The sequence below is a fragment of the Cupressus sempervirens genome, chromosome 5 (assembly GCF_028749045.1).
Source record: "Cupressus sempervirens isolate cs-2001-9-10 chromosome 5, ASM2874904v1, whole genome shotgun sequence".
Lineage (NCBI taxonomy): Eukaryota > Viridiplantae > Streptophyta > Pinopsida > Cupressales > Cupressaceae > Cupressus > Cupressus sempervirens.
In genome coordinates, this window is record NC_143122.1 from 309,587,222 (window position 1) to 309,599,806 (window position 12,585).

The 12,585-nt window shown below is 33.1% G+C and overlaps 1 protein-coding gene across 1 annotated transcript; it reads right to left on the bottom strand.

The window, feature by feature from the left end:
* Positions 1 to 682: 682 nt before the first annotated feature.
* Positions 683 to 11,117, bottom strand: LOC149555861 (putative disease resistance protein At4g33300). The gene is made up of 5 exons (XM_089829586.1): positions 11,021 to 11,117; positions 3,936 to 3,989; positions 1,849 to 2,255; positions 1,256 to 1,626; positions 683 to 743 (listed from the first exon to the last, which is right to left on the bottom strand). The coding sequence occupies exons 1-5, from the start codon at positions 11,115 to 11,117 to the stop codon at positions 683 to 685; spliced, it is 990 nt and encodes a 329-aa protein (XP_089685712.1).
* Between the last annotated feature and the right edge of the window lie 1,468 nt (positions 11,118 to 12,585).

Below are 12,585 nucleotides of genomic sequence, written 5' to 3' on the forward strand. Positions count from 1 at the left end.
TCTCCAATTCTTTTTTCCATCATTTCTAAAAAATTTACTTTTGGCTGTGTATGCATGATTCTTCTTAATATGCCCTTCTTTAATAAGCTGAACTTCTTCATCTAAAACAGATTTGTAAAATTGATCAAAAGTTTGCTGGGGGGTATTGGGATTTAGTTGAAGAACCCTTTTCCTTGATTCCTTAAAAACCTTATATGGCTGGGGAAGCTTACTTTCAACCATTGCAATCAACTGAAAATCCTTTTTTGCATATTCAGCACCTATTTTTGTAAGCTGAGTATTTAAAAAAGTAACTTCATTGAAGTAATCAGACATTTTTTCAAAATAAGATGGATCTAAATTCATCAATTTTTCTTCTATACTAAATGTGCTAGCCATGTCTGCATCTTTATAATCTTTTTCTAAGGTCTCCCACAGCTCTATTGGGTTATCAATATCAACAAATCTTCTATTTAGATTGGGGCTCAAAGCTTTACCAATAATACCTCTAGCTTGCTCCAAATTACATTTCCACAACTCCTTTTCTTTATCAGTTTGTTGAGGTTCCCTAATTTGTTTATTTAATATCCTCCATAAAGCCTTCTCTCTTAGAGCATTCTTGACTGCAATCTTCCAATCTGCAAAACCACTTCCATCAAAGATAGGCAAAACTTCATTTGAAGAACCCATGTTAGCAAAAAAATCAGCCTTCAAACAAATCTAGCAATATTCCAGCAGCATAACAGCCCTGCAACCAAATATCACTGCACAAAAAAAATCAGCTCTGCAAACAAACCATTTCCAACAATATATTCCTTTAACAAAACCCTCTAGCAATATTTCTAGCTGAACTTCTAAATAAATCTCCAGCTGAACTTGGCTAAACCTTGCTCTGATACCATGATAAAAATAAGAGATCTAAGATTTACTAAGATCTGAAATAAGCACAAATACTTAGAAATGAAAAAACAGAAATAAAAACTTAAGAGAGAAGAAACTTTTATTCATCAAACTGATTTCTTCAAGGCTATGCAATGGCCTTTATATATAGAGAGCCCATGAGATGAGAAGATGATTCTAGAGGATAAGGTGATAATGTTGTATGACCTAGTATCAAGGAAGACATTCATATCTTCTTAGGATAATGTTGTATCACCTAGTTTCATGGAGGAAATTCCTATCTTGTTACCAATTTAATAGGAAATGTGTGGCATACTTGCTGTTTGGTTATAATAGCATGATTGTTGACTATTTCTAACAAAAAGAAGACACTCACCTTGAATTATGAGTTAGCTGTACCAAATTCAAGAGCCCTCTTTTTTCAAGATCAACAAGAATAATCGATGCATGCTCTAGGCTTAAGTTGTGAACATGAATCCAAATATCAAACAAAGCATCAACAGGGATTTTTTTAACTTGAGGAAACAATATCAGGTCCAAAAAGCATTTTTTTGTATCATTGTCCAGATCTTCTATGCTTAGTGCTAGGCATTTGAGAACATCCTCTTCATAAGATCTAATATTGATTTGTCTTCCTTGTGAAATCTGCCTTTTGGCGTATTCCCAATATGCATTTTCACTATATTTATGTAAATAACGTCCAATCACCTCCAATACAAGTGGTAATCCTAGACATTCTTTTGCTACCTGTTAGTACAGACTAGTTAGCCCCAATATAATCTCAAAGGGTGGCCTTCAGATCTACACATATTGAACTAAACGAACCATGCTTCTTAAATTGCAAACACGGAATGGATAGCAGATCTAAACAATATCAGCTAGCAAAATATAATGTCATATTATGGAAAATTTAGCAGACTTCAGGTTCACTAAAATCAACAAATGAGACGTAGATAGACATAGGTATACCTCTTTAACTGGTTGCTTGTTGAACCATCCATTTGGAATGCTTTCTTGTCCAAAGGCCCAATAACAAAAGAGGGATAGAGCATCTTCCTCTCCAAGTGAAGACATATAATGAGTGCTATCAAGGTGTATGGAATTGACACTGTCCGAGACTGTAACAACAATCTTGCATCCCTCTGCTTCAAACAACAATTCTTCGAGATTAACATTTGGCTCCACATCATTTAATATGACTAGAATATTTTCCCGCTTAAGCCTGAGTATTTCCTGAAGAGCCTCATGAATGCTCTCACTCTGAGAATCAGGCAATGGTTGATCCCTAGTAATTATTTTCCATATGTTCTCAAGAATCGTCTTGTTATCTGGTAGCTGTGAAATTGTTTGAAAAATTATCTTGTCTCCAAAACATTCTGAGAAGAAGAATGGAGAATGTGAGGTCAGGGAAATTAGAAAAGAATGCAAGGGTCATTTCCAATAGATAGACAAGTATAAGTAAGGTCTCATTAGTAATTAATTAACAAACATAAATAAGTTTATTTGCTAAATTGCGAATTCATTGAGTCTGTATCGTATTTGTGTTGTTTCTCTTCTCCTATCAAGATATTGAAATTTGACTTCTTTATTGAGAGGTTGATGGGCAAGTCTAATCACGATTCGGTGATATTACCAATATACACAAGTGTGAACACAAAGAGCATACTATAGTAAGTGAGATCAGGTCTTATGTTCTAGTCTCCCTAGAAGTTTAACATAGGATTGTAGCCAGGCTAAAAATCCCCACGCAACTTTCCCAACCAGAATAGAAGCTCTAAACACACCACTTCCTCATTTGAAACATTTTCTAACTTATCATTTTGATATCAGAGGACAAGCCCACTTCCCAGTGAAAATAAAAGCTATCCTAAGCATAAGTATTCTGCATATTGGCCACTTGACCTGATAGTAGGGTCTTGATAGATTAGGGGCTCGAATGGATGGATCAAAGATGAGAAGTGGAGGACAGATGTCTTCACGGGAGTGACCAAACAGGATAGCTTAAGAGGAAGAGGAGAGCAGAGCAGAAAAGAGTACAGATTAAGGGGAAGAAGAGAGGACTACACCAAGTAAAGCAATATGATGAATAAATGCTCTTCATACGCGTAAAAGAGGAGAGGAGGGGGTTATTGAAGGGAAGAGAGGAGATATGAATGGCCGTTAAGCTCTTTAAGAAGAAGAAGAGGAAGAGGATATATTGAGAAGATGGGGGAGAAGATTGCATTGACATAAGCAAGTTGAGGATTCAATTGCCTTTAAACACTTCAATGAAGAAAGAAGAGAAATAGGGGAAGGGGAGAGGATTTCACATCAAAGGTGGAGGCATGAATGGTGTTCAGAAACTTCGAGGAGGCGAGGATAGATTGAGGGGAAGGAGAAGAGAATCCAAAAACCACATTAAGGAATGAATCATTTTCAAGCACTTTGAGGAGGAGAGGATGGAAGAGGACTATCCAGCCTTATCAATAGGAGATGATTCACACAATGAAGAGCTCGTCAATAGCAGATGAGACACAGTTAACAAATACCAATGGAAAAGGAATCCCCTGCTTGACTAACTGAGGAAGATTTCCATGCTAGAGCAGCTCCCTAACTTAAGCATGAGATTATATACTTAAAAAGGAGGTCGAACCATAACTATACACAGAGATCGCCACAAACCAGAGGTAAATTTTCTCGTCACACCACGGTTAAGGTTGTGGGTATGATTGATGTTTTGAATATAGGCTTATCTAAGTGTGATGGAACACATACACTTCCTGCATCCGATTGCTAAAGTGATGCACATTTTACCTAGCAGCGAAATAGGTTGCCCAACACTTGGGCGAATATAGGCCAGCATTAAAATAGCCTCCTCTTCTCAGATCTAATTCCTCTCAAAGCCCAGACAATACAAAAACAAGTATTTAACAAAATTCCTTGATTCATCACGAATTTTTGTGTGGGTGTGTGTAAATGGTTAACTTATGGTTTCAACATCCCTCCCGAGAGAAACTCCCAAAAAATGCATTTTACGAGATTACTTGATACAAAGAGTAAATATATGGTCTACTTACGTTGGACATTAGAATCCCTGTAGAGAGTAGCAACCAAGGTTGTTTTGCCACTGCCTACAATTCCCCAATGCCTTAGTCAGAAAAAATTAATACTCCCTCTTAGCAAGGAAGTTGTTCTACATGATACCCAACTTATCCCTGAAGAAGATGAATTTAGCCTTCCCCAATGCCTTAGTCAGAATGTTTGCTACCTACCCATCTATAGGTATGCATTTTAGCTGGACAACCTATCTATGTACACAATCTATGATGAAGTAATATCTAATGTCTATAAGTTTAGACCTATCATGAAACATTGGATTCTCAAACAACATGATCCAACTCTAATTGTCACAATGTACCATAGTAGTTTCAGCTCTCTAACCAAACAAGGCTACTAGCAACTTCTGAAGCCATATAGCTTCACATGTCACCATGCTAGCTACAACTCTGATTGTCACAATGTACCATGGTAGTTTCAACTCTCTAACCAAACAAGGCTACCAACAACTTTGGGAGCCATATAGCTTCACATGTCATAGTGCTAGTTGTTATGTATTCTACTTCTGCTGAACTTAAAGCCACAAACTTTTGTTTCCTACTGAACCAAGAAACAACTACTAATCCCAAACTGAAAAAACACCTCGAAGTAGTAATGCCCCACTGTGTGACCCAAAAGAAGTTAACCTAAAGTTTTGCTAAGTTTTTCAAACATTTTTTTTTTTTAAGTTAAAGATAATAATTTAACAACAACAGTTATAACATAGAAGAAGTAATTAACATACATCAACAATACATAAACAAGTTACAACTCTTAAGGTTTCCATGACGTTGAATCACATTTAAATTTAATTAATAATAAATCTAATATATAATAAATCCACATCAAATAATAGTATACTAGTATGAATCCATTTAAATAATATACAATTATATATGATGCCACTTGGCAATAAAAAAAATGCACAATCATCCACTATACATGCCATAGGGTATGAAAGGCTGAAATAATATACATCATGAAATAAATTACATCATCTCTTCAGATCATATAAAATCAAATAAAATACAATAGTACAACCATCCATCATAGAAATACAAGAATAGATAGAAAGGAACATTTGCACAAACACATCCACCAGCAACATTTGACAGTCAGATCTCAATGGTATAAGAAAAAGTACTACCACCCAACCTCGTGGAACCCAAAAAGGCCCACTCCCACCACGCTGAGGAGATAGTCTCAAGTCCCAAACATGATATCAAACTCAATAATCAAATCCAACATCTAGGTTCAAGGAATCACCTAAAAGCAATCTAACTCAAAGGTACCGAGACACAAGTATCAATTAATCCTAGAGGCAACACAGACACGTAAGAAATTTACTATGCAAGTGGACAAGTGTCATTGCACGAATCAATGCTAGAGTTACCCTAGCAATCCTTTCATACTAACAAGGCATGCTAACAATGCATGGTTACAACCAAGCGTCCTCTCTACTCTAATCCTACTCTGTACTAAAAACACACTGATCATAATCACGGATTCCACCAATACGATCATCCTAACAGGACTGATCCCAAAATCAAGTATACAGAAACCAATCCATGACATCACCAAGAACAAATCATACAAACACCTCAGTCCTATAAAAGTGACTGGAAAGAAATCCAAATATAACTGATCGAAGACTCAAAGGTTATATTAAATAAGTCACACCATTCACCTCAGTTTCACACAAGAACATTGGAAAGGAACAATCAATGCATCAAAACATCTCATAGAGCATACCAAACACATTATTGTGGTTGAGTATAAAAGATCAAGATCAAAACATCATCATGACATCACAGAATAGAACTCTCAAGCCTCTGGTAAACATCTTGACTGGCCAAATCTAAGTCAAACTCCAAAACCTAAACACCAGTAAATCACACGTTACATAAAGTGCATACAAAAGTGAATTTCATAATTCATTAGATTTTGAAAACCCTAAAGTTCAATATTTACTAAAAGTTTTTAGATTAAATAAGAACAATTTTATAATAGAAATCAATTTTCTCAAACAAGAGTTTCAACCCAAAGAACTTCTGAAAATAGAAACACAACAGACATGAAGAAGACATGAATTTGAAAATTGAGCAACTACTGCAAAAAACCCATATTATCCTACATGGATTTGATGCTAAAACAATGAATGCACAAACACACAAGAATCTTCCTTTTCCTTCGAAAACCCTATTTTTAAAAATTGGCTCCTCCAAACCTGTGTATCTAGAAATGAGCTCTAATTTCTTTAATAAAGAGTTTTTCCCCCAAATCAAGGCTTTGATCATGCAATCATGTGAAAACCCTTTGTCTTTAATTACTATATTTTAATTTTCATGCACACACTTTATGCAATGTAATTAAAATAAACTTTATTAAATTAAAGCTTTCTCTCCCTTATCAAATCATGTGACAATTTTTTATATAATATTTATTAATTTAACTAATAATATTATTTAGAGTTTATTAAAAATAAAAATCCTAAATAAATTATTATCAAATTAAATAAATATAAATACGCCTAAATTAGAACTTTAATCAAATCTTTTAAATTTAATTCTTTCATGCACATTTAAAGAACTTTTTAATTAAAATATTCTTTTATATTTTCTTTTCCTCGACTTATTAATTAGTGTAAGCACTATTTAAAGCATAGTTTATTATTTAAATTAATAAGAATAATTAGCGTTGATTATTTAAATGCAACTCTAATTTAATATTTATTAATTAAATAATCATAATAAAATAATATTTAATGTTTAATCTTTTAATTCTATTTTTATCCAACTTCTTAAATTAGACTTTTAAAATAAATATTTTAAACTGAAGTACATATTTAATTAATTTCTAATTAATTTAAAATCATCATATTCTAATCTTTCTTTAACAAATTTTCTAAATTTAGACTTTTTATTTAAATCATAAATTTAATTAGCTTTTAATTAATCAAATATTGACATATTCTAATTTTTCTTTTTAATCAATTAATATGTATTACTCAACTAATAATATTATTTAGAGTTTATTATTAAAATAAAACTCTTAAATAATTATTATTAAATTGAATAAATATAAATATGCTAAAATTAGAACTTTAATTTAATCTTTTAAATTTAATTATATTATTTAATTATTTTTTCAATTAATTAAATATTGAATTTTCTATATACAATTTTCATGCGACAACTTTAAGAAATTTAAATTAAAATATATTTATTAAATTAATTTTTTTATCACTTTAATTAACCATGAGACGTTTTTAATATCATATTTATTAATTTAACTAATAATATTATTTAGAGTTTATTAATAAAACTCCTAAATAAATTATTCTTGAATTAAATAATTATAAATATGCCAAAATTAAAACTATAACTTTATCTTTAAATTTTATTCTTTTATTTAAGTAATTCACGAGACATTTTTAATAATATACTTATTAACTTAATTAATAACATTATTTAGAGTTTATTATTAAAATAAAACTCCTAAATAATTATCATTAAATTAAATAAATATGAATACATAAAAAATAAAACTTTAATAAAATATTTAAATTTAATATTTTTATTTAATTAATCCACGAGACACTTTTAATAATATATTTATTAACTTAATTATTAATATTATTTAGAGTTTATTATTAAAATAAAACTCCTAAATAATTATCATTAAATTAAATAAATATAAATACGTCAAAATAGAACTTTAATAAAATCTTTAAATTTAATTCTTTTATTTAATTAATTTCTCAATTAATTAAATATAATTGAATATCAAATTTATTTATAATTTTTTTATTAAATTAAATCATTAAATTATATTTTAATTTGATTTAATTATAACAAAAAATCACCACATACCCATAAAACGAAAAATGACAACTCAACTAAAGGCAAAGAACACTTGAATCAAACACCAGGGTCAAAATCACGAATTCACGTCACTTGAAAAATTCGGATGGGTAAACTAATTCAAATATTTGTCCTATTTTCTAGGATAATTAGCTTAGGGTTTAGTATTTGGACTCAAGAGTTATATCCCCACTTATACCATTGAAATACTATGATAAGGTGCGCTCATCTTGGCAATACAGGGAAGTCGATACCTAGTACCTATAATCTGCATAAAATCCACACATGTACAAACACAATATTCTAAACTAAACAAGCAATGGTAGGAAGTGGTTCATCGTGTCGATCTCGACTAGCAGGTGACTACGACTCCCTTCCTCAACCATATCAGAAACATCAAACATAAAGAAAACATACACGCACACCAAACACATGCAACTATGGGATAAGTATCCCTAGAAATTGCATAAAAATCATTCGTCTAACTAACATCATTCAATAACTAAAATAATTGGCACTAAGTACCTCAATATATAGATAGATAGTAGATAGATAGATAGATGGATAGATAGATAGATAGATAGATAAATAGATATCAACTTAATATGAAATGCAACTAATCAATTCCGGTAATCTAACACCACTAATCATAAAACATACTAATAGAACATGCCTAAAAGAATCCAATTAAAACAAATCAGAAAAGTCAAGTAGGGGTAGGCATTACAGAAGTGCTCCTTATGTCTATCGCACTGCCTATCCAATCTATGTCAATATAGCCCATCAACTTGATACCTTCACCTTGAACATATCTAGTCCCATACTCAACTTGATGTTGTGCAACCTCCTAATAACTAGAAGGCACATTGTCTATCAACTGACTAACTAATGCCACATAGTCATTGAACTTGAATGTTTTCCTCCATTGTATAGTACTCTTCCTAGGAGATCCCACAAACTCCTGAGTATCCCTTTGTGCCTCTTCAACCTCATGGTTCCTATTGCCAACTATAGAGGATGAAATATCAACCTCTAAGTCTTCTAGATGCATTTCCTATTGCGCATGTTACTCCATACTCTGTGAATCTTCACCACCTAAGTCTATGCTCATACTAGTAACTATACTTGAGCTTTGTTACCCTTGACTAGAGGTCTTGGAGCTTCTATTGGTTGCTCACTCTGATCATCTACAAGTAAAAATTTGTACCTTCTAAATATCTTGTCCTCCATGAACTTAACATCACGTCTAACTATAATTATTCTGATCCATAGAATAAAAATCCTATATGCCTTTGAGGTTTCATTGTACCCAACAAAGTACCCCTTCTCTATTGTCTGATCTAACTTGGTACGTGTATCACCTGGAATATGAGAATATGCCAAACTCTAAAATATTCTAAAGTGACCAACATTTGGTTTCTTTCCTATGAAAGCTTCCTCTAGTATCATCTTCCCTAGCACCTTGTGTTGAACCCTATTTTGAATGTAAAGTGTTGTACTACATGCTTTTTCCCATTAATAGTCAAGCAGGTCCTGGTCATGTAGCATAGCCCTTGAGACCTCTGATGTAGAATGGTTCTCCCTCTCAGCAACTCCCTTCTATTGTGGATTGTAAGGAACAATCCACTCTCTCTTGATTCCTTCCTTAGTAGAGAACTCTTGGAAGATGTTTCCTTTGTACTTGTCACCATTGTCTGACTAAAGAACCTTTATCTTCTTTTTGTCACATTCTCCACAAGAGCCTTGAACTCTTAGAATCGACTAAAAACCTCATCTTTGGTCTTCAAGATGTATATCTAGGTCTTCTTGGAGAAATCATCAATAAAAGAAACATAGTACTCATATCCTTTGAGAGATTTCATCATCATCGGTCCACATACATCTAAATGCACTAGATCAAGAACACCCTCAAATTTGGTATCGCATGCATACATCATCATGCTTTGTGCTCACCTCTATAACACCTATCATTATCTCACAAATAAATTTAAGTGCTCCACAATGAATATGGCCCATCCTCCTATGTCATAACTCTCAAAGATCTCTAGGATTATTTCTACTTATGAGTGCCTTAGGAGTATCAAACTACAACCTCTAAAGGCGACCACTCCTAATTCTAATAGTTATGGGTGATTTCCAATCCTTATGCTTAATCAACATATGAGTCCCTCTAAAGTGTACACTATACCCCTTATCTTGAAGAACATATATAGAAATTAGATTCATACCTAAGCTAAGAACATGCAACAAACCATGAAGTGGAATTATCTTTCCATTCTCCCTTTAAAACTAAACAATCCCTTTCCCAACTGGGTTGAGTTTGGACAAGTTTCCTATAGAAATTTGGATATTGGTGTTCTCCTTATAATTGGAGAAGTACTCTCTAACTCGTATCACATAAAATAATGCCTCATCTATATATCAAAAACACTGTGAGGTTGAACTAACCAAACAAGCTATGAGTGCAAATTGATCTTCCATTCTACTAGCGAGTTCTTTTGCACTTGTTGAAGTTACTAGCCGCTTCTTTGCCTTCTTCTTTTTTGAGAAATCATTGACTTAGTGACCATACTCATGACAACCAAAGCACTTGACTTTACAAAGGTCCTTTTTCTTCTCACTTTGTGAATTTTATCATTTGGTAGACCCCTTCTTTTCTTTCCCTTTTCCTGCTAGGGCAACACTTTCATGTTCCACTTTATTTTTCGGACTCTTGTTGGCCTCATTGACAAGACATAGTCTAAAAAACTACTGAGTGAAATCAATCCATAGTCGATCCCAACTTGATAAGGTGCATCATCCACTAACAACTTGAACAAAGACACTCCACTACATAGTAAACCCATTTAGGGCTATTCTCACTAGCTCGTCATCACTAAGACTATCTCCAACAACTATTAACTCATCCTTGACAAGTCTAATCTTGGTAAGGTAACTTGTGACATCTTCTCCTTGGTTCATCAGGGTATTCTTCAACTTTTCTCTAAGAATCATCTTCATGTTGGTGGTAGCATTCTGGTACATATTCAAAATGGCACCCCACATCTTCTTTGATGTATCTAGCTCTAAGATATGTGGAACAATCTGATCCTTGACACCATCAAGGATTATCGTCCTCACCTTGGCATCGTCCTTCTTGTATGTTGCAAGTTGTGTCACATTTGTAGGTATAGGTACAACACTGGTAACATAATTGTTAATACCTTTCTCTTCCAACAATAAAGAAAGTCTAGCCTTCGAGACACCAAAATTTGAGGCACCATCCAATCTATCTCGATCCCTCACAAAAGCTGAAGCCATCTTAAGGGATTAAAGCAATAATAAATCTAAAGAGATCAGGTTTTAATAAACCCTTAATTTCTTTACTAGGATAGATTATTTCTACGGGGGGTTGTGGGTAGCGCCCCTGCAAGGTCCTAGGTGAGCACCCCAAGTGTGCTCCCTATCACATTACAGGGTGGGGTCAAGAGTCAATGCCCCCCAAAAACCAAAAATGCCCTTATATTGTAAAAGTAATAGGCTACTATTTTTCTATTATTCTAGCACTAATTTTGTAAACAACAAAAGCTTGTATAAAAATGCTTAGGGTTAGAGATTTCATGATGAATGGTGATATTGTAGCTTCTTGCTGTGGTATTGATCTGTAAGGGATCACGAATCATAATCAATTTGTAATCACTGGATAATAATAATATTGGACTTCTTGTTGTTGGAAATAGCCCAAGGATTGGGTGAACCACGTTAACTCTTGGTGTCTTGTGTTCTCTTTTATGCAATCTACTATTTTCTGGTATTGGTTATATTTGCATGTAATTGTTATTTATGTCTGAGGTTAATCACTAACATTCTTTACCCTTAACATTGCTCTAATAATCTATGAAAAAGAGCTATTGCAATCATTGATTAATAATCTCCTATCTTGAAAGAATATTTAATTGTCGAAAACTAATTCACAACCGAATATTGAATAACAACACAATTGCAAGTTCACAAAAATTATTTGAAAAGAAATTTGAACACAGTGACACAATATTTTTGAACAAAATTGTCCTTGGAAAAACCCCTAAGGGAAAACTAGTTCTTCAGATGGAAAATATATTAATCTTCAACAATGTATGATCTACAAAAGAATCCCTTGCCTCTCACTAGCAGAACTTTGACAAATTCCCAATGTCTCCCGCTGATATCCCCCACTACTATCCCACGCTAGCATTGCACCCTCACTTCTGCTATAAGATTATTCACTTTCACTGCAAATGATTTCACAAAACTTGATCTTCTACTTGATCTGCTAACAGTGCAAATACATATGCTATTACTACAAATCTGTCTTCAAGACTTGATCTTCAAACTTGATGATTACAAATACCACCTAGCCTTCCGTTTATTCTACTCTCATTGAAAAGAAAATAACGACTGACATTGGCTGAGATAAAATAAATCTTAACAACCATAACTAAATTGGTTTTAAGCATCTAATAATTAAACAAGTATTTAATTAACCAAGGTTCTCAGTAAAATAAATAATTATTTAATTAGGGCTAGACAACTTTCTCGCTACAAAATTTAACACTAGGGTCATGGGGAAAGTGAGGACCCTAGGCAATGTGAGGTAAAAGGTAGAGTTATCAAGAAATTAATAAAGGTTAAGGATTTGGGCATCCTTAAATCACTTCTATTTCTTTTCGGTACATGTGTATGTATACAATTATTTTTTTCACTAATATGGGGTCTAATTGTAGACACCCAAAAATGGACAGACTTGCAA